Here is a 22,387-nt window from a genome sequence, read left to right as displayed (position 1 = left end):
CCGGAGTGTGACCATTGCACGTGGTTAGTATTTCGAATACTGTACACCGTAGTGCTGTGAAATGCTATACGAAACAGTGCTGTACAGCAGCACGCGGCATCATTTTGGCGGCCATCATAACGCAAACATAAACCCGAGGAAGAAACGCGAGCCAAAACGCTTGGTTATTAATGTTTTAACAAACAAAGCGCGAGCACAACATTTATCAAAGCGACTAACCAAACGACTTGAAAATGTCTTCAGGCGCTGCGCGAGTTTACATTCAAGTTGAGAGTGAGGCCGAACAACAGGAGCATCTGAAGCAACAACGCAAAACTCTAAAGCCTTTGCAGGCAAACGCCAACGATAAGGAGAATCTCACAGGATCTGGTCGCGTTTCCATTGTGGATCAGCTCAGTCGCTTGAAAGCTGGCGTGAATGTAGCGCCAAAGTACGGTAAACGCAAATGCGTTGACTCTGGTTCGACAACAACAACAACAATAGCCACGCAGGACGCTGACACACAAACTGAAGCTGAAGTTAACGAAGCTGATAAGCCAATCACCGCTGAAGATTTAACCAGCCAATGTGAGCCTGGCGAGAACTACTACAAACTGCTGGCAGAGCAGCGTCGCTCTGCACTAGAAAACACTCTGAACGAGAATCGCCATTTGCACGAGCGAATCGAGGGCCTGGAGGAGGAGATCAACATAATGCGTAAAGAACTCGACGAGGCCAACAATCTGGTTGAAGTACTGAAGGAAATATGCGAAGCAGATGATGGCGACGATAAGTCGGAGAAAACGGAGGAACAAGAATAGTTTATAATGTTGATGATGCTAGAATGCTGTTTACCAATAAATACAGTTATATGTTTGTACTTTTAGCATTATACATATATTATTAATATTATATTATGCAATTAGTTGTAATCAAGAATCCATTTTGAATTTTCTTAACTTATTTTATTATATGCAAGATGTATGTACGCCAGCAATAAATATTCACAAGTAAAACACGCTGCTTTTATTTTCACTTTAGCCAGTCTGTAATGATCTCTTCGCTGTGAAAGGTTTCCACATCAAACTAGAAGAGTGAAAGAGAAAAAGCGATGCATTAGACGGTCCAGTGCACAACTACTGTTATATGAATGAGCTAACTCATTTGAACAAGAAAAAGAACTAGTAAACTATTTTACGCGTTTACACTGCAACACTCACCGCATCAGTTGAGACTTCGATGCATTCTTCATATTTTGGCTCAGCAATAACCACATCCAACTCATCGCCTGCATCCAAATATGCCGCCGAGTCCGCATTAGCCGCCGCAATCAGCACAGCCGTTTCAGAGTCCGGTACCATGACTTCATTGTTGTCGTCATCGATGGAGGGTGGCACCTTGGCTAGACGGGAGTCCGCGTCATCGGGATGTCCGTGGGCCGCCTTCATATGCAGCCTCAGGGCAAAGGGACGCTCATACTCTGCACCACAGGTGATGCACCAATACTTATTCGTCAGCTGCTGACTCTTGACTGCCGCATTGCTGATGCTTTTCGCGTCGCTAATTCGGTGGGTTGCCATGTGAGTTTTGACAGCGTACAGCGAGGCAAAGGGTCGATTGCACACAGCGCATTGATACGGCTTTGTATGCGTATTCTTGTGGGCATACAGCTGCACCGAGGTGCGAAACGATTTTGGGCAGCTATCACAGACATACTGGCGCTCCGAGCTGTGTATACGCAAATGATGCGAGTAAACCTGATGCGATTTGAATCTGTTGGGATAAGATTGTTAGCCATAGTAGCCACAGGTAATGGATCTATCACTCTTACCGTTTGTTGCAGGTCGTGCACACGTAGGGACGAATGTTGGTGTGCGTCCGCAGGTGAAGAGTCAGGGAGTAAGAGACGCGGAAGGTTTTGCCGCACACTTCACAGCTGTAAGGCTTCTCTCCGGTGTGGACACGCTCATGTTTCACCTTCTCGTAGGGACGTGAAAAGACACGCTCACAGTATTGACAGGGAAATCCTGGCTTCGCATTGCCATTGGCAATATCGTTGCTTTTGTTGCTTCGGCTGTTGCTAGTGCTGCTGTTGTTGGTCTTTTTTGATTGGCGCTCGTGAATCTTGAGGTGCATCTCATAGTTGATGATATTGTCAAACTTGCGATTGCAAGTGCCGCAAGAGAACTTGTTCTCGCTCTGATGCATCTGTTTGTGAACCGTCAACAGATTCTGTTCGAAGCTATAAGATCACTAGACGTTAGCTGAGAAGTGAGAATCGCAAAAATTCCGCTTACCTCTTATTGCAGATCTCGCAATAGAATTGATCAAGTTCGCTGTACTGCTGATGCGCACCAACCGGCAACGCGTCCTGTATGGACTTGGAGGCACGTTCGTTGTGGATTCGCATGTGGAACTTCAGACACTTTGCCGAACTGAATTGCGTGCTGCAAATATTGCATATCGTGCTACTACTCCCTTCAGTTGCAGAGTTGGTAGTTACTTTCCGTCTCACTGGCGTCTGCGTTTTGGCAAATAATGCGTTGTTTTGCTTTGCGCCTGGTTCGTTATTTGGTTCTGCCTGAGGGCAGCTGTGTTCTTCGGCGCTTTGTCGCGTTTCGAATATGCTGTGGCAATCAAAGCAAAAGTAGCGCTCGGATTTATTGGGAATCTCCTCAAGTTCAACATCATCTTCCGCATATGATTCAGTTTCTGCAACTGGCACCACTTCACTATCGTCCAGCACTTCCCAAAGCTGAGGCTCGCTTACATTGTCAAGCTCTTCGATAGCCTCATCTTCAATCACAATGGCGTCGCTATCAATTGTGTCTTCACCCAAATAGGGCTCATCTTTGTCGTCAACAGAGTGGACCGTGAAAAGGGATCCAGTTTCAGCGACTCCAACGCAACTGTTTGGCCCACTGTGTGCCCTGTTATACGCATCGATGCTGTCAAAGTCGTTGCCACAATCTTCACAATAATAGATCTCATCAGAGCAGGAATCAATTATGAAATGATCTATGTTGCTTTGATTTTTCACCTCCACGTGTGACTGCAACGGAGTTGTCGCGACGCCTTTCCCAGAGTGTCCTATAATAATATAAAATACTCAAATAAATGGTTGAACTAAAAGATTTAATAAGCTAATGTCTTAAGATATACGCACCTGACATGGCATTATTATAATTTAAGCACTTGTTTATATCTGTCTTTGGCACCCACAATATACATATGTCATGAGTGTAAATTCAATGATATTCTAGAGCTGGACATTCATCGATAGTTCCGGCTTATCGATATTTTTATACAAATTTTTGAAAGTAATCGGTGAAGTAATCAACCATACCAAATAAATATTCAAAAGAACGATGTATCAAAGAGAATAGTAAAATTTCACTGAACCAAACTAAAAACTGCTTTATGTATATATTTGCAAATATAGACTATATAAAGACCGCTTTTCTGGAAGCGTAAACGCAACCCTGATTATCAGCTGTTTTTGCTTTGTTTACAATTTGAAAATTTCAAATAGGCGAATTCTGTGTAACAATATTTTCGAAATGATATTCTAAAAATAGGCCACTATATTTTAAATCATTCATTTACGTGGACGGAAGAAACAGACTCCTGTCGTTAGTTGTATTACGCTTTTACATCCTCCAAATATTAAATAAATAGTAACCAAATGACACCTATCGAGATTTCTTCGATTTGAAATGTCTTCAACGTTTTTCGAAACTGTTTATGGTCACACCCGATGCATTGAGTGTGTGTCTTCGATATTTTTACCACTGATGATTGCCGCAGTATTTAAAATGAAATATGCAAATCAAATGTATTGTAATTTATTTACGCTGTTTGGCACTAAGTAATCATTATATACAAAAACAATATAACAAGTATCAATATTAAACATTAAATATAATTCTTTAAATGCTAATAAAAATTGTAAGGAGGAATGATTGAAACTATGTCTCACTGACTATACAGTACAATTAAAGCTAGCTAATGCGACCCGATACTAAAATAATAACGAGTACAACTGACTTCCAATTCGCTTGCAAACATTCGATACTACGTAGGCGCCAGCCGAGATGGTCACGAATAGAGTCAGCCAGCCAAGAAATGTGAATTCACCGACTCGCGGCCGTATGTGTTGCTGGAGTCCCAGCCAACCGCCGTTATCGATTAACCAATAAACAAGATCATCCTCAATAATCTCGGCCAGACCGTCGACCAGACATTGCAAGTAATCGTAGTGACCCTGACGGACGCAGTCAATGGCAAACCCGCCACACACCGAAAATATCGATATAATTTTGCCCCAGGTGATGCTTGTTCGAAAAATATCCTTGGCGACCAGATTCAGTAGCATGGGAGCCATATCGCTGTCCTCCAGTTCACCGAAAGGTGCGCGTGACAGTTGCCTCGAGATGTTCGTGTAAATGCGTGGATGCATACGTTCGAGTTCTTCCCCCATCTGTAAAGATAATGAAGAAATATAGTAATGAAATATGGTATATGAAAAGCTATCCTCTTCATATGGATACTTACGCTGTTGAGGGCTGGAAACACTTCGTAGACGACATGAGATGATGGTTCCAATATATTGCGCAGTCTTTGTATCACCTTCCGATTCAAAACACCTGCCCGACGTAGCCGTGCCCTGATATATTGTCCACACAGGCACTTGCCCTGATGAGTACACGTAAAGAGGCAAAAATTAATAAATACTAAAATCAATTATATCAACTCTTATCTTCAATTGCGGGTTTGATCTTTTGCCCGGCTGCCCATCAATGCCAATTTACAAACAAAGTGTTCAATCTGAACATCAACCACTGGTCAAAATTTCCGGGCACACGGTATCATAAATTATGAACTCGGGAAACAGTTCTAAGATTTTTTCTATTTTCCTCTTTTATCGAATTCGACGTATGCATTGCAAATGTATTTATAGCTGTTTTTGCTAGTGTTTCCCTAACTTAGAGTATTATAGTCTGTACTTTGAAAATGTAAAAATTCAATCATATTAGAATTGCTAATTCTGTAGGAATATAATTCTTAGCAACATAAAATAAAAATGAATACATATAACAAAATACTTAAACGTGTTCTAACTAATATTACATATCTCATTGAAAGAGTATTAAATCGCCAGCATTACAAAAATCGGTGGGGTATCTGTCTTGTTCATTCTTTGGCTAAACAAAAGTTTTATGGTAGTGGGGTGCCTTTGCTTTTGCTTTTGAGTTTCTGGGTATAAGTGATATCTGCTAAATTTCATTCACACATTTCAGATGCTGGTATATACTATAGTGTAACAGCGAAAGCTAAAGTTTAGCGTTAAAGACAGTTCTTCCAAGATAATACAAACAGAATGTGAACTCGAACATAATATATTGGATAGTATAGATTGAGCAGATTAAGATTGTACGGTAATCTTACTTATAAACGCCCAGTATACATACATATATGTTGTTAGGACCACTTTGATATTATTATTAACTCAACGAAAGGTGTATTAGATCGTTTACTAATTATAGGTTTAATTTGTGGCTGAAAAAAAGCCTTTCAAATAGATATTTATTGAGTAATTGAACTAAAGTCAAAAGTCTCAAAACAAAACAAAAATCGAATAAATTGGTCAGCATCAATCAAAGTTTGCCACTCTGAATTATGAATAATAAATCTTCAATCTTGATCCCTAGGGAATGATTAAAAACCTTTTTTATTATTTGTTTATAAAGTAATATTGAAAATACAATTTTTGATTAAAAACATACATAGGTATTTTAACATTTGACAGAGTAACACTCTTTAATAAAATGATTGTGTGTATGTAATACACAAATTTTATTATTTTTGCTTATCTTATTATTCCAAGCCTGTTATTCTGACTAAACTATCAACGCATATAATTATTGATCGTTTAATTTACAATGTCACGCCGCTCACATTTATTATAGTCTCATCTAATACTTTCAACTGCACAATTACTGTTCGTCATGCCAACCAATTTGAGAAACAATCAATAAATTGTCAAGTTGCTATACACAAACATATATATGTATATGTATGTCTGCACATTGCATGCTAGAGATCGCCAAAAACAAAATAATGTTGGCCTTGCCCTGATATTGAAGCGTTAAACAGACTTTTCAAAAAATAAGTAACATGTAACTATTTCGTGCTTTTTGCCAAGCGGTTAATCACCTACTTGCGAGCTATGTTTATACTATATAACATACTCTTTCATCCATAAATCAATCACCTTTGTTTGAACAGCTCTGATATAATTATTATCATTTGGTGATCTAAATATTCTGAACAGACTTTTCAAGGAATCCATCATCCATCGGCATTATGTGCACTTGTATAAACTATTTTTCGCATTTTATTGGTATAGTCTTCTTGTTTCTTCAATGTTATCATTAGGTAATATCTTCTGGTAGCTAATACATGGCCTAGAGTGTATATAATAAGTGTACAAGGGATCTCTGCCTTAATAAATTAAATAATCTTAACAGACAACGCTTCCAAACGTAGTAACAAATTCAACAATAGTTACAAATAGATAAAACTTGCAACTATGTTTTAATTCTCTAAAAAAGCATAAATCAATTTGCATTAGATGAGTTGCTCATTAACACATCAGAAAATAATGTATATTTAGATTTATGCATGCCAGGGAATATATGTCTAATTTGATTTAAAAATCTAACATGATACTACAATTTGTTCCTAAGTATACGATGACTGCAAGCAAGTAAATATAAAAAATATTTATGATGACAACTGAGAAATGTCAACAATTTCATGTAAAATAAATGGGTGCATTTTCTATTAACTTTGCTATCAGTTGAGATAAACAAATCACAAAAAATAAATAGAAGTCAAACGGAATCGAACCCGACATCAAGATACCCTAAGTCTCATATTGAGTTTGTTTTATTTCATAGACAGATCACTCAACATTTGCTGTCTGGTTTTAATTATCTAAATTTATATCTACTTATATCAAAATTTCGTTTGTTTACACAGCTGCGGTAGAAGTAGACAATGAAAGATTGAGAGTCTGCTCGACAGAAATCATTCTGAATGGCTTAAAACTCCATAAAAATGAGAATGTATTTTAGTTAACTTTAAATAAGTAGCAAGGCCAAAATAATTAAACCACATAAATCGGACTATAAAACTGTTTTATTTTTATAGTTACCAATCGGTTCAAAAAATCAAATAGTAGTTAAATTTTAATCTGTATGTACTTCTAAAATTTAGCATGATATCTTAAATTTAGCTGGGATGCAAACATATAGAAGGACTGACCATCTGACCTCAGCTCTTGCTTTTAGTTCGGAATATTTTGTCAAACTTTTTCTCGAGGGTATTTTCGCGCTGATAAACTATTATTGTTGATGTTTTTATCGTTTTTGTTTCGCGCTGGCTTACCTGATTAATAATTTCCATTTTGTACTCCTGATAGTTGGTTATGGTGCGCGTACTGCTGGCCAGCGATGAAGTGGAGGCAGCGCGGGTCATGTGTCCTCCATTTAGGTTCCCCAAATGCCCGGATCTTCCATTGAGTGAACCTCGCAATGCCTTCCAATCGGTGCCGGAGGTGGCGATAGTGCTTCGCCTATTGGCGGTATATATCTCGTGGTCCAATGACGAAGATTTGAACTTGGCCAGTTTGGGGGTGCTGCTGGATGTTGGAACGGCGGCGGTCGACATTGTCATTTGTGCGGCTCAAAAATAGAATCAAGCTTGCTTGCTCCCTCTAGCTCTAGCTCTAGCACTCGTCTCCGCCTCCGCGTTGGCCTTCTCAATTGCCCTGTTAGCTCTAAGTCGATGTAAGTTTTGGAAAAGTAGAGCTTTTATTATTACAGTTGAATTCGCCTTGCAATTAACACAACTTGTTTTGCGCTTTTTTGGATGCAGTTTGTCGATTGAATTGATAAAGTGAGCAAAAACAAACGAAATTTGACAATAAATATTAAGCACAAAGCAAACAGACGAAGAGCAAGCAAACATACACGAACGACGCACACAAAAGAAAACAACTAAAAAAACTTGTTGCTGCTGCGCTGCTGCTTAGCGATTGAATTTAAAGCTGCCCCTTGCTTTCTTTTCGCTTTTGTTTTTGCTGCTGCTGTTGCCTTTACCTTTTGCTGTAGCGCGTGTATTTTTTTGTATTGTTGTTTTGCTTCACTTTGCATTGAACTTTTAACCGGGAATATACGAGGCAAAATGTTGTGCAAACGCTAGGGTATTGCCGCTCTGCTTCGTCTCGGTCACAAAATTTAGCGGCCCCGATGTTCTACGCGTGAGAGTGTGCGCCGTCAACTCAGCTGCTGTTTGCTGCTTCTCCTCGCATGACTGCGCTGCCTGCTTGCTTGCTTTGGGGTCGAGCTCCAAAAAAGCACGCAATGAAAGCTTATTAAAGCGGGACGGCAATAGTAGCTGCTCAATGTGCCTGCCAGTTGGTTACGTTACACACAGTTTGGCGCCAAATTTAATTTGCATGATCATGATTAGATTCATAGGAAAAAGTATAATTTTCTTTAATCACAAAGCATTAAAAAATAAATAATTACCATCGATATTTCGAGTTAAGGAAGTTAAATAGGTAACGCTACATAATATTTGCGTGTTTTAAACTAAGAGTTTGTCTAATTACAAACTTTTTTCGTTTTTTGGACTTAGAGCATTTCAGTTACATATTTTTTGAAGGCCACTTTCCCGTTTCCACAGCTATTTTGAGTATGACCGTTTGAACTTAAAACAGCTGCTCACAATGTAAGCAAACATATTCTAAAAAAGCGAATACTTTAATATTGTCAAATAAAAAAATAATATAGACGATATATTAAAATTAGTAATATAAAAATAATTTGACGATCTTATTTATCAACATATTGTGTTTGTCTCGATTAAAATTGTGAGAATGAGAAAATACACCAAAAAAATGGCCAACACTTTCATGGGATTATACGAATAAAGTATTTTAATTACGTTTTTTGTGCTTTTTCAACATTTACCATACGTGAGATGTGTGAAAATATCGGACAACATTTTTCGGTATATTTTTTCAGTGTTGCGATGTATATCGAGGTGAAAACCAAACGTAACTCACCACACAGCAACACCACACCACCACACTACACGCGCCAAGATATTCAAATTGCACTATTGTTTGATTTTTATTTATTTGGTTTCCAAAATTTATTTACGTTCTGACCAGCTATTTTTAAAGTTATAAAATAAGAACTGCATGGTGAATGTCAAGTTTAAAAAAATAAAATATTTAAATTAGTAAAATTTATAAATTCATTCACATTTAAATAATTTATTAAATATATCTCATTATCTGGGAATCTACTAACTGCCCGAAATAAATCTTAGCACTAACAAAAGGTCTTATCAAAAGTTAAAATATTCGCAATTTGATAAAACAAAAAAATTTCTATTGTCGCATTCGACACCAACGATATGCCAATATAACAGGTGTACCAAAATGAAATGAGCGGTATGATATAAATGTGGAGATAGGGAACATTTCTTGTTTTTCTTTTTTGGTTGACACGATATCTGTGATACATTTATTCTATTGACATTTTTATTACCGCGGAACCAACAATTGCGAGAAAGATAGTCAAAATATACATATACTTACATACTGGGCAAAACTTAAAATACAATTATTGGAACTAAGCTTATAATTTGTACAAAAATAACGCTCATTTTATTCCGGTACAATTCGGTATCCGGTACAATAATCAATTCGAAAACTCGGTAATAGACCAATGCTTATAAAAATAAATTTGTACCATCAAAAACTAGTGTTTTAGTTTAACTATTTCGTAAATAAATATATAGAATGTTGCCCGAATTAATATCACTTTTATATACATATGTACTTTATGGGATCGGAGACGTCATAAATTTTCTGTTGGTATAACATCCTTTCATTGGCTAATGGGTATACAAATAAGAATGTTCTTCGTAAAAATTTTTAAGGAGAACATTAAACTGCATTAAAAACTTAATTATTTGATATTTGGAATTATTACGTGAAAAGAAAATATCTTTTTGTAAGTTTTGCAATCAATGCGTAAATCGTTGGTATATTTTCGGAATTAATGTATTAAAAATAAAACGTAATAACATAAAGAATAAAATCAAACCAAATACAACCCCGATGACTAGAGTTGTCCATTCCAGAGGATTCAAACTGCTGGTTGTAGGTAATACGTGTGTGTTAATGCCGTTCTAAAATGAAAATATCATACAATTTTTATTTGTTTTATCATTGTATTAGAAAATATAAGTTACCCATCCACCATTCTCGTTTATCCAGGGAACTAGTTCATCCTCTATTACTTCGGAAACGCTCTCCATAAGTTTTGGCAAATATTCGGGGTGACCTTGTCGCACACAATCGACTGACAGGCCACCGGCTATAGCAAACAATGAGATTACCTTGCTCCAAGTGATTTCAGCTCGAAATAGTTCTCGACCAACCGCTCCAAGAAGCAAACTTACAGCATCTGGTGTGTGAAACTCACCGCCAGGATTTCGGCAAATTTGTCGAGCGACACCATTATAAACCCGCGGATGCATTCGTTCTAGTTCGTCACCCAACTGCAACGGAAATAGAGTTTATTCAAAATACTTTTTTCTCATTTAAAATCCGCATTCCAAATACCACTTGCACTGCTGGAAATACATCTCGGACTATGCCCAATGATGCATTGCTATTGCCCAAAATGCTTCTTATGCGCTGCAGTCCCAACTTCTTATTGAATAGTCCTGAACGCCGCAGACGTCGTTTTATATAGTGTCCACAAAGACATCGTCCCTAAGGGTAGATATTATTGTAAATACGATCTAAGTATTTAAAAAATCTTGATTACCTGGGTAATAATGTCCTGGGCAGGTATTTGAGCAGCCTTCCAGCCAATGGTATACGAAAGTTTTCTAGTAACCACATCGCTGACATTACTAAGACGCCTCCGCGTCGTCTCCCGCTGTCCCACCTCTAGCAGCGCTGCGGAGTGAAGTGTGGCGGGAAAACTGAACTTGCGGCGATTCTGTGCTTGGAGCATTCGTTCGCTTTGTGTAGTTGCCGTGGGAAAGCCGTAGGAGAAGTTATCGTTATTGGAGGGAAACGAGGTACCTGGCATCGTGATCCAACAAAGAACACCTGTATGAACAACTAGAGTTAATAAAATTGGGTAAAGAAACTCATTGTCATAATAAATATATTTTTATTGAATTAAAATGAATGTTATTATCAACTAATGATCAATAAATCATTTCGCTATGCAATACGTAAACCAATGTTACCATTAACATTAATTCAATTATTTGGCATTCGTTTCAGCCTCTATTAACAGTGTTTGGCCGTTGTTGTCAATCTTTTGGAGGTTGACCGTGGGACATTTTTATCGCAATCTACGTCTTTCACTTTATTTTTGGCTTCACAATGAAGATGATATATTTAAAGAAAAAGATACACTACTCATTTTGATAATTAAACATGAATCTTACTTTAATATACTAATAAATAATGTTTTTTATATATTTATATATTTATTTAATATATATAATATGATATACTACTAGTTTCTAGTGTTAAAATAAAATTACGTTTACTATGCATTTTTTACTTTTGAATATAACAAAAACCTAATAAAAGAAAATAAAACTTTGAAATTCCAAAAGCTTTAAGTATCGTAAGGATTGAACTTAAAAATTTGCTAAAAAATTTAAAAATTAGTTGCTTTGTGAACAGCTACTCTAGTATTACCTCAAGTTTGTTCTGTTTCGAGTTATTAATTACTTTATTGCTTTGAGAATATTAAAACGAAATGCAGCAGCATTTTCAATATTTCTAACTATATGTTACATAGATCTTAAGAAGCATGCACATTGGGGTTGGAGATTAATTTAAAAGAAGACATTCCATTTCGGCATTTCGAAAATGGCAAAAATGTTTTAAGTATGTTCATTGTCTTTATTATTTTTGCCCTTTGAAAATAGATAGAAGGGTTCCAAGCTTTGTGCAACTGTCTGTGAAAATTCGTGGATCACAGATATGATAAAAGATAGACACACAAAATTTGGTATATCGGTACGACGGCAATAGACAATCTAACAAATGAAATTAATGATTTTTCGGAGTTGTTAAGATTTCTTTTTCCGATCGGCAAGACTTCTATTTTGTTATTTGTTAATTTCTTTTTGTAATAGTAGCTAAGCCAGTCGTAAACTCTTATGTATATATGTTGTATACAATAATCTATTGTAATTTGTATTTTGTTTCAACATTGTGCATATTCCTCAACATACAATTTTAATTTTATATTGTCTATTTAGTATTAAGTTAAATTATTTTCCCCCTACTAATTATGCTTCGTCTGCTTTTTCATGTTCCCGCGCGTTAACAAGCCCGCGCTTGGTGTCGCTGGGCACTTAATGGTACTGCTGCTAGTACGTCAAATATCCAATATATAATATTGCGACTGACATTACTTTGTCTGACCATCTTGGGGCAAATTAACGACACATCGTTGGCGTATATGGTTTGTTAAGTTTGATTAGCGCTGGCGTCTTTTTGATTTTGACCAAGCGGATATCTGCAGTATGGCCAAAATGTTGCTGTTGAGTTGAGAATACGTGTTGTCATTAGTCGACCTGTCAAATGGCAAATGATTTGTAGATTTGACTGACTGCCATTGTCCCCAGAGAATTGCAACAGGATGCGATAGATCTTGATCATAGATACTCGACTACCTGTATCAACTGGTGTTGAAACTGGATTCCTCTAGGGAACACTAACGCGAGTCTTTTTTTTTACATAACCTGACCTAATACAAGTAAAAGCGACTGTGTATCGTGAGTGAGGAAAGTTTTTCAAAACAAAATCGTGAACATACGGGTTGGAGTATTCTGCGTATGTAAATCCGATTATTGGCAGACATTTGGGTCAGCTTTAATCACGATTGCGAGGCCACTACCTTATAAAAACACACCCACGCCCAGTTCAATCAGTTAGTGATCTGACAGAATGTCAACCAATTGGACGTGTTTGATAATCTTAAGCTCCCTTCTACTGCTGCTTTCAATCTCATCATCCACAGCGGATGTGGCTCATTTCTTTGCTGCACCTGCGGACTTTGGAAGCTACAATCAGCTTGATCCCGCCTCCTTTCAGTTGCCGCTATCGCAATCGATTTTATATGGACGACCTGTGGTTAGCAATCCCGTTACACCTGCGCCGGTTGCGTCACCAACAACTGAGTTCAGTCTGCCGGAGATTGTGGAGAACCGCAACGTTAAGGGGTTGAGTCAACGAAGCAACAATTTCATACCTCTAAGTCAACATTATTTGCCTCCTGCCCTAGACGAGCGACCCAACTATGAAGCTCCCAAGCCAAGGTATTTGAGGGCACTGTAATGTATTGATTCCCCTCCATTCTATTAAATTTGCTTTGTTAATGCAGCGATGAGGTTGCTGGCTATTATTATCCGCAGCCCAGCACAAGTACTACGACAAGAAATCCGACGACAGCAAGTACCCAACGTCCTATAATTGTTCAGGATCCCAACGAAGTGAATGAGGTTGAGCAACCGGGTTTTCTAGGCTATGACTACAATGCGCCTCCTCAGAATCCTTCGAAACCGTCGCCTGTCTATCTTCCATCAGTTGCGAGCAATCCTGAACAGCAGCAGTTGCGACTTCGCGTGAAAGACATGCGTTGCCTGCAGTCACGATATTTCCGAGCCATACTTAAGCTGGACAATTTCCTGGGAGCTACGCCAGTGTTGGACAATGACAGCGAGAATGAAAAGGATCGACATTGCGAGTTGAAGATGACTCGCAGTTTTCTTCTGTTGGATATTTCTGCTACTGACTTTGATCACTGTGGAGTTCATGCTTGTGGTCAGGATTTGTGTTTGCGAATTCGTTTCCCAGCCATTCGAGGATTGCGCACAGCCAGTGATTCTATTTTAACACTGCACTGCAAAGTACAAGAGCGAGTTGCATCCAAAGTTCAAGCCCTCAAAATGGGAGTTGCTAATGACGTGTCAGTATTCATGCCGTAACTCTTAGCAAGGACTTAACTTGAGTATCTCCCTTTAGACAGTCACGAAACAGTGGCACCTACGCCCGAGGAGGTAACCAAAATGCTTTTCGCACACATGTTGAACTCTTGAGGCGCGGCACCAACGGCTATACTCGACACCTGGAGACCAATGGAGCCGTACAACTGGGCGAAGATCTTCTACTGCGGGCGCATGTTCTCTCAGGCGATGGTAAGGTACGATGAATATCTATTTTAGCTACATAACTTAAAATTTCTACATCTACTCTTAGGTTGGAATTACACTAAGCTCAGTGATGTGCAGCTTCAACGACTCTCTCCAGCTGGGGAGGTTTTAAACAGTGCTCAGCTAATCACTTCTAGCGGATGCCTTAACCCAGCCATGCAAAGCATCTGTGCTCATGAGCCCAACTTTGAGCCACCTCTCGGTCAGCGTTTACACTTCAGGGCCATCATGTTTCCGGGCATGTTAAGCGGAGATCTGCTGGTGATGTCAATGCGTATTACGGGTTGTCTGGAGCACGAAGATTGTCAGGTGACGGTCCAAGATTGTCAGCCAGGTCTACCCCAGCGACGACGTCGGAATGCTGGTCCTAATAGAATACTCGGAAATGCAACAGAGGCATCCGAGATGTCGCGGGTTCAATTTAGAGTGATCATGCCAAACATGGAACAGGACTTACAGCTTGACACCGATTCGGAGGGTCTACTGCAAAATGAGAATGTAGCTGCACTGTCGAAGAGCTTAGCATTGTTTGGCAGTTTGGGAATGGTTGTGCTGCTGCTGGGAGTAGCTATAATCGCAGCTTACAAGCTCCGAAATAAGTAAAAAAACTTATCCAGTTTTGAACTTTATTATAGAAAATGTAAATCAATTAAACTACATAACTATTCAGAATCTCAATTGGTATTTATTAGGTATTATCCAAATCTTGAGCAACATCAAAAATATTTATTTTGTGGGTCGGACTTATTAGAGTGTTTGTCCAGCCAACTCTTTAAAACCCAGCATTACTAATTATTTTTCATTTTAAGCTAAAACAAAAATAAACACTCAATAATGCGTTGCTCATGATCATGCCACTCGTAATTGATTCTTCTGAGCAGAAAACAAATGTATAGCAATTCTCAAAATACAATGGGCGACTGAATTCCAAACTAAGCGTATTTCGAGAATTGCAAACTTTGATGTTTATGGCATGGCTCTAAACTGAAATTGTTGCACGTTTTCACGCTTGAAGCACATTTAATGAAACCAAGTACGCAAGCGAGACACTCGCTTTGGATTCTGGCTTTGTTCATCGGTTCTTTTTGTAGGCTTTTGTAGACCTGTTCACTTTTGAAAAAGTAAGTTTTGTATATACTAAAATACATAATACATAATATTAAAAAAGAATATAAATATAATACAAATTGCGTTTAAGCTTTCTGCACTTGGTAGTACTTCAATTAAATAAAATTTTGGAGAAATCTTCAAGAAATAATATTTTTTTTGCCAAAAAACTACTTTATTTTTAATGCATTGATTGACAATCTAGTAGATTTTATACACTTGCAGTATATTTGAAATATGGTGGTATATAATTATACCAAATATACATTATACATATGCAACATTTTCATATATCAAACACTAAAACTACATGATTTGAGGATCATCCAGAAGAAAATTTAATGATTATGCGAAAGTCAAAAAGGGCTTAAAATTTTTGAGCACATATATGCATGATGCTCAGTATATTGCAAAATAATTCGGACAAGGTTTTACTTAAAAAAGTTTCTCTTCGAATTGCACATTTATCGGTCCATACATACAAAATATAATAATGAACACTTCAAATTGAATATTAATCGGAGCATAATTATAAAACATAGCAAATGAAATTTAATTTTGCATTGTAAGACAAAGTTTGTGGGCGATTGCAATATAATATCTATAGTACAATAATAATAATAAATAACCTACATATTAGACTTCTGCATGAATGCATCCAAAACGACAAATGAATCATTTATTCTAAATGTGGGCACACTCTTATTTCTGCACAGTATATTTGGGTGTGAGTGAGTAGGGTAGTATTGTCTGTTTTGATTGACAGTGTTCTCACTCATTCCATAGTTGTGCAGCTGTTAATGAGTACAGCAAAATTGGTGTGCAGCAGTCAACATACTGTACAGTGTTTTGGTGTGCAGTTTACTTACTGTACAGTGAGTGAAACTTCATGACTGGTACATACACACATATATAGTTCTCGTGTGTATGTATGTATGTTCGTTTTAAATGTATTTATTATAAAAAAAGAATTTAGAAATTATTATTATTTATTTATTATTTTCATTATATGCTTTATTAACATTTTTATATGTTTGAAGCTCATCCTGAAGATACGATAAATGTTAGGGCTTTGAATAGGTTCTGAATAATCTGCAAATATGTTATCTGAGAATTTAGCTAATTGGTGGATGGAAACAAAAACAGAGCAATGTTGTGATATTTTTTTAAATTTTCTGTAACTATTGAGTCTATGTACTCTAAAAGTGTTAGTTTGCATTTTTTAACTATTTCAATATCATTTTCATTTGAGCGTCGTTCTCCTTATAATTCATGTTTATGCACTTACTAAAAAATACTGCACTCATCTGCACAGTTGTACACAGTCAACACACAAGCTGTACAGCGTCTTTAAAAAAGGAGAAATGTAGTACTCACTCACGAAGAGTACAACCATATACTGTACTCACTCAAAGTGAGTACACTGAAAATGATGTGCTATCTTCTTCTGGCCTATAGAGTATACTGTACAGTAAAGAATGAGTGCAGTGTTTTTTAAAACACTTCACTACTGTACAGTACTGTTATGCCGCAAATGAATACATTCATGCAGAAGTCTACTACATATACCATTAGTATGTATGTATATGCTTGTTTGTAATGTGAACAGGTCTTTTGCAGTCTGTCCGTGCCGTTATGTTAATTGTAGTATCGCTGCGGGCAGTTAAACCGACGCTGACAGCTCGAATGGTATCCAATTAGCAGTAATTTGCCGATCTAATCTTACATGGGAGTCTCAGTAGACATTGAGATAATTATTAGACAAAGTGTTTGGTAAGTACGTGACATGAAAAGCCTCCTTATATGTGCATAAATGCGCATTGAGTGTTTTGAGAGCGAGCAGATTATTCAACAGCGTATTGTTCCAAATAATTCAAATAAATCCACATAGCTTTACGAAATTTAATAGACAGATTTGCATATTCTCTCTAAATATGTTTGCACTTAAAGTTTGATTAACTTATTCCTGATTGGGCTGATTGAACTATCAAGATACATCCTAGGCAGTAAGAGCTAAGATGCTGAAATTTGTTCACATCATACTTTAATGGGTTTAAAAAACATTCATAATATTAGTCGGACCTTAAATTTAAGTTTAACTTTCATTTGCGGAAAATAGGCATGTTAGTTAAATACAAATAAAGTAGAAATGTTAAGGATGTAGGAATAGAGTTATAAGTTATGGTATAAGTAACATAGGTTTCTAGTGGGAAGATTCTATGGTTTAACTTCTGCAAGCAGCAGTGTCCCAGACATACCGAATTTTACCTTGTAAATTGACAATTTATATTTGCTTTGACGATTTTCTAAGAACATGACATGTGTTTATCTCGATGGAATGTCCTACGAGAGGCTGTAATGTTTTAACAACAATAAAAAAATATTGTGAGCAAAAAACAAACCCAATTTGTATACCAATTTTTGTAATATTGGTAACTGAGGAATTGTGGATGACATAATGGTAACACTACAAGCATTTAAAAGCCCCTTCCTCAATATAATCGAAAAGTGGAGTTGTACGTCTATAAATTATCATATATATCTTGTGATCATCATGATTATAATTCACGATATAGGAGATGTCTCCCTCGGTTTGCCTCACACACTGTACATTCATTTTCACAAAGCTTTTAAAACAGATGGGTGCCTGGTAAAAAATGAAATACATCGTATGGTTAGCTTTTGGGCCTCCGCAGAGCTAATTAATAAAATCGACACGTATGCGGCAACATTGCTTGTGTTCGTTCGGATACAACAATAACAACAACAATTACTTCAACGGCTGCATGGATAACAACTACTTTATCTTTGTCGCAAATGGCAGGCAAAATGTTTACTTGATGCACATAAATTAAGCGCAGATTGCCTGATCGTCCAATCCCCCCTCTTGTCCACATATCTGTAGTCAACCAACTGACACTTAACTGTGTTTAGTCGATACTCGTTACGGGTTCAGCAACTATTAAGCCGAAAGCCAACACTTTTTATTCCGAAACAGAAACTACCAAACAGCTTCTTGGCTTCAGGTCGCAACTATTTTCATGTGTCTTACTTCTGTACTGCTTAACTTAGCGACTTCTTAGTTGGTGCCCAATTTAGCAACTACTGATAAATATTTATATCTTGCGCCTCATATTGAGTCGCTTTACAGCTTTCTGTTTTTAATGACTAGAAGTTACAATGTATATCATACGATTAATGAATGGCAACTGTTCAATATTGTTACGAATTATATATTTAGAGTTTCTCAAAAGAATTCTAAGATATACCATATTCTTACTCTTCAATTTTAGTTGTATAAATAGATTTAGAGCAGCATTATTTAATTTATCTGAAACTTCATCTATTTAATACTTTAAATTGACATAATTTGATTCACTCCTTCCCTCATAAATGAGTAAATTAAATTCCTATTGACCAATCGAAATACATATGTACTTCTAATAATAATTGCAAATCGCACTAGTCACGCCTCAATGGTCTCATTAGCGGCTTTTATTAACCAAATCTGTCGCCTGATTTTTTTTTGTATTCGCATCCAGTTTCCAATCGTCATTGGTTCAAACTAACTCAAAACATTTTTGGCACATACCAGCATAATGTGTGTTTTTCTCTATTGGCCTCCATTGACGTTGTCGGCATTTTAACTTAGTTATTGTACCCGGCACAAATAGGGAGAAAGGGTATTACAGGTTGAAGCAATTTGAAATTGTATGTTCGAACTCTAACCGTATAAAGTCTTATTTTAATCTACATCAACAGCCTAAACATTTTAGTCTAGGATATAGTGAAAATAATATAATATTATACTATATATCAAATATTTGTTTCAACTTCTGTTATTCCTAATGTTTTAAATACTGGGTATCTCACAATCGAATACTCTCGACTGCAGATTTCTTGCCTGTCTTTTTGTGTGTGCTTTGCTCAGTACCTGTCCCATCCAAGTCGCTGCAATGTCTTTTTATATGGCTATTTGAACATGTTAACATTTGTGTTATTGATTTTTTACAACAGTTGACAGTTACGCAGGCGCTACATGGCAATGCGAATGGACCACCGAACACCGAAGCACCTCCCCTCAGTTCCATCATCATCACTTAGCTTGGCACCATTTTACTTCGGAATTTACATTTGTTTGCTTTTTGCTCTTAGTTAGTCCATATCAAACAATTCGCGCATTTTGATTTAGATTTTGACTGATTAATTTAATCGTAATGACATTTTTTTTCTTACAAAAATATATCAAATAAATATATTCTTTTGATATCCAATTACTTGCCACAATAATAGTATGTAGCTAATTAATATCAATAAATAATTTTGATCATTAAGAAGTTTTAGTAATGATCGTATCTAAATATATAATGTTTTTTCCTGATTCACTAAATGGATGAAATTTTATGAGGCTAACCTTAGAGTTAAAATGAAGCTGATATTCATCGTTCAGATCCTCTCCCCAAAGTTAATATTTTCAAGGGACAGAGTCGCAATCTTTCAATCGGGAGAATTCAGCATGAATTATGTTTGTTAGATGAAAGATCTATTCTATAGATTATGAGACTATTGAGTAAATGAGTCTTGTAGTTAATTATGAAATAAATCGGTAAAAAAAAAAACATTTAAGAAGCTTTGTGTATTTAAAATAATAATAATACTAAACACAGGTTTGTATGAAAACCGCAAACATTATCTAAACTTGCTACGAACAGATCTATTTCTCAAGCTCTCTCAAAAAATAAATATAAACTGATAGCGATCTACAAATACAGGTCAAAAACAATTCCACCACAAATACCTTATATTAGCGAACAAAATTAGCTGTCGCTTACTGAATTACTTGTAACTACAATTAGCCGCAAGTGCTAAAAATGAGTGTTTAGGATCATTAACCACTGTTGATTATGCACTTTTCATTCTAGACCATGCTCATGCTCTGACCAATTTACGTCATTCAATTCGAGCGTGTAAGTTAAAACTTACAAATGTTGTACTCTATCGAAAGGTGTGCCAATCGAAATATCTTATTATGCACTTATATTTACTCAGACATTCATATGACGATGTCTGTTTAGACGACTGAAGCGCCTCTCAATCAGCCTACTTTAAGTAAGTACATTTAGTTGTATTTCATTTCTATTGTTTCTATTTATACGCTGTACAACAATAATATACTCTCTTTCATTAAATACCGCGGCTTAGTAAGCCAAGTTACGTTGCATTCTAAAAATGACCACATAAAACAAAATATTTATAGCAAAGCGACGCGTACGTGGAGTTTTCTTAATACTGTGTGGGGGCGGCCTTAAAAATAGTAACTGCAACATCACGAACCAAACTTGAATCATCGAGAAATTCATTAAACTAAAATCTAACTCATCCACTTGTAGTGCAACTACATAGTTAAAGAGGGGGAATACAATGAACCAGTTTGTTAAAAATAGTTTACCTATAAACTTTTGATTATAGGGATTTGCACCTGCTATAGATAAGTGATGTCTTGTTTAGAGCAGTAACAAAAATTACTGAAATTAATGCAATATAAAACTTGACTTTTACACCGAGAAAGGTTTTGCGATTTGTGACGCGCAACGTTAAAAGGTCACGAATCTAGACATATATTAAATAGAGGAGATCCCATCATAGTTATACCAAACATGAACTAGCTTTTTCACCAATCGTTTGATTTTAATCGTATAGAAAGAACAGTTATCCCATGTACAAGAACATTTTACCAATTTACACACTATAGTATGATCGATATACCATTCTATGTGTATTACTAATCGTAGTCTAATCCCTAAACAAAAACTGAATTCACTGGTGTAATTAAAAATAAAGAAGATTTTTATCAATGCGAAATCATCATTATCTTCAGTAAATTCAGATTGCATTATCAAAAATGCGTACCAGGTTTTGCCAGTCGACTTTATCTATCTAATTTACTTTATTTGTATTTAGCAATAATTGAATCAATAAATGCTAAAGCCACACCATTATTTCTTATCAGAGAAATAATTTCATTGATACCCACACTCTCGTTTATCTTTTGTTGTCAGATGCGCACTTAATGTTGACAATAGGTTGTGCCCATTGGAAACGGGCAAAATAATGTGCATATGAGACCCAATAAAGAATAAAGAATAAAGAATAACATCTACAGCATGAGTGCGTGGCTTTCAAAGATTATAAGAGATATTTAGCAATCCCTTTGAGGAGAAAACTTATTTTTAATTTAAGATCAGTAATGCCCTCTTTGTCCTTAATCCACGGAAATCCAACATTACTTACTTCTTTTTGTAGATTCCGAATAACAATATATAATTAATGCACGTAAAATATCCCGTATGTCGGACGAAATCTGAGTAGCAAAACCGAAGAATTATACTCATACACAAGAAAATTATATGTGGGTAGTAGGTGCGAGGGCGTGTTATGATATAACCTAATGGGCACAGGGCATCTCGTAGTCGATCACTCGGTTAAATCGGGCTCACTTGTTTTTGTTTTTTTTTTGTACTTTTGTACCAACACAAGTAGAAAAATTAGCCGCGAGCTGAGGTGCATGAAAATAGCTTAATTACCGATGTATTCATTCTGTGTTTTTGGGGTATTGGTACTGAATATTCACGGTCACAGTTTTGGCTCAGGGTTTTTATTGTTGATTGTTATTGCTTTTCACACATGCACACACATAGACATACAAATTAATTTTAAATTATTGGTCAACAGCAAGTGCAAAAAATTAACGATTTTATTTTTAAAATCACGCTCTATTAATTATAAAACAATCTTATCGTAATTACAGAAACAATACACTCAAACCAATTACATACATTTACGCGGAAGTTAAAGCCAGTTGTACGACCGCCTGAGTCAGATTTCAATCGTTGCCGTTTTCGCGTTTAAAGCAGTCGAGCGATAATAGTGAAATAAACACATACAGTAAAAAGCAAAATAGGCG

General features: G+C 36.5%; 5 protein-coding genes across 7 annotated transcripts; 2 read left to right on the top strand and 3 right to left on the bottom strand.

Annotated features, from left to right (window-relative positions):
* Positions 1-88: 88 nt before the first annotated feature.
* Positions 89-995, top strand: LOC117567373 (geminin). The gene has a single exon (XM_034247316.2). It carries the CDS (start codon positions 234-236, stop codon positions 798-800), a length of 567 nt encoding a protein of 188 aa, XP_034103207.1. The 5' UTR covers positions 89-233; the 3' UTR covers positions 801-995.
* Positions 919-3,272, bottom strand: LOC117567372 (zinc finger protein 208). Its single transcript, XM_034247315.2, has 5 exons — positions 3,146-3,272; positions 2,277-3,069; positions 1,811-2,221; positions 1,200-1,752; positions 919-1,065 (listed from the first exon to the last, which is right to left on the bottom strand). Exons 1-5 carry the CDS (start codon positions 3,150-3,152, stop codon positions 1,012-1,014), a joined length of 1,818 nt encoding a protein of 605 aa, XP_034103206.1. The 5' UTR covers positions 3,153-3,272; the 3' UTR covers positions 919-1,011.
* A 563-nt stretch (positions 3,273-3,835) lies between these two features.
* Positions 3,836-8,364, bottom strand: LOC117570639 (bcl-2-related ovarian killer protein homolog B). Its single transcript, XM_034252409.2, has 4 exons — positions 8,145-8,364; positions 7,432-7,822; positions 4,534-4,674; positions 3,836-4,459 (listed from the first exon to the last, which is right to left on the bottom strand). Exons 2-4 carry the CDS (start codon positions 7,717-7,719, stop codon positions 4,001-4,003), a joined length of 888 nt encoding a protein of 295 aa, XP_034108300.1. The 5' UTR covers positions 7,720-7,822; positions 8,145-8,364; the 3' UTR covers positions 3,836-4,000.
* Positions 8,365-10,075: 1,711 nt separating this feature from the next.
* Positions 10,076-22,366, bottom strand: LOC117570706 (bcl-2-related ovarian killer protein). 3 transcript variants are annotated; one of them, XM_034252511.2, is made up of 6 exons: positions 22,260-22,361; positions 21,715-21,784; positions 10,896-11,185; positions 10,688-10,840; positions 10,315-10,623; positions 10,076-10,251 (listed from the first exon to the last, which is right to left on the bottom strand). In XM_034252511.2, the coding sequence occupies exons 3-6, from the start codon at positions 11,163-11,165 to the stop codon at positions 10,087-10,089; spliced, it is 897 nt and encodes a 298-aa protein (XP_034108402.1). In that variant the 5' UTR covers positions 11,166-11,185; positions 21,715-21,784; positions 22,260-22,361; the 3' UTR covers positions 10,076-10,086. The 3 variants fall into 3 exon arrangements, with proteins under 3 accessions (XP_034108402.1, XP_034108401.1, XP_051859709.1); XM_034252510.2 differs by lacking the exon at positions 21,715-21,784 and having other exon boundaries at positions 22,260-22,366; XM_052003749.1 differs by lacking the exon at positions 21,715-21,784 and having other exon boundaries at positions 10,896-11,197; positions 22,260-22,362.
* Positions 13,052-14,919, top strand: LOC117566701 (uncharacterized). Its single transcript, XM_034246247.1, has 4 exons — positions 13,052-13,422; positions 13,488-14,072; positions 14,129-14,301; positions 14,363-14,919. Exons 1-4 carry the CDS (start codon positions 13,052-13,054, stop codon positions 14,917-14,919), a joined length of 1,686 nt encoding a protein of 561 aa, XP_034102138.1.
* Positions 22,367-22,387: the final 21 nt, after the last annotated feature.

This window comes from Drosophila albomicans, chromosome 3 (genome assembly GCF_009650485.2).
Source record: "Drosophila albomicans strain 15112-1751.03 chromosome 3, ASM965048v2, whole genome shotgun sequence".
In the NCBI taxonomy this organism is placed as follows: Eukaryota; Metazoa; Arthropoda; class Insecta; order Diptera; family Drosophilidae; genus Drosophila; species Drosophila albomicans.
The sequence above is the reverse complement of the archived record's forward strand: the minus strand, read 5'-3'. Positions and strand labels throughout refer to the sequence as shown.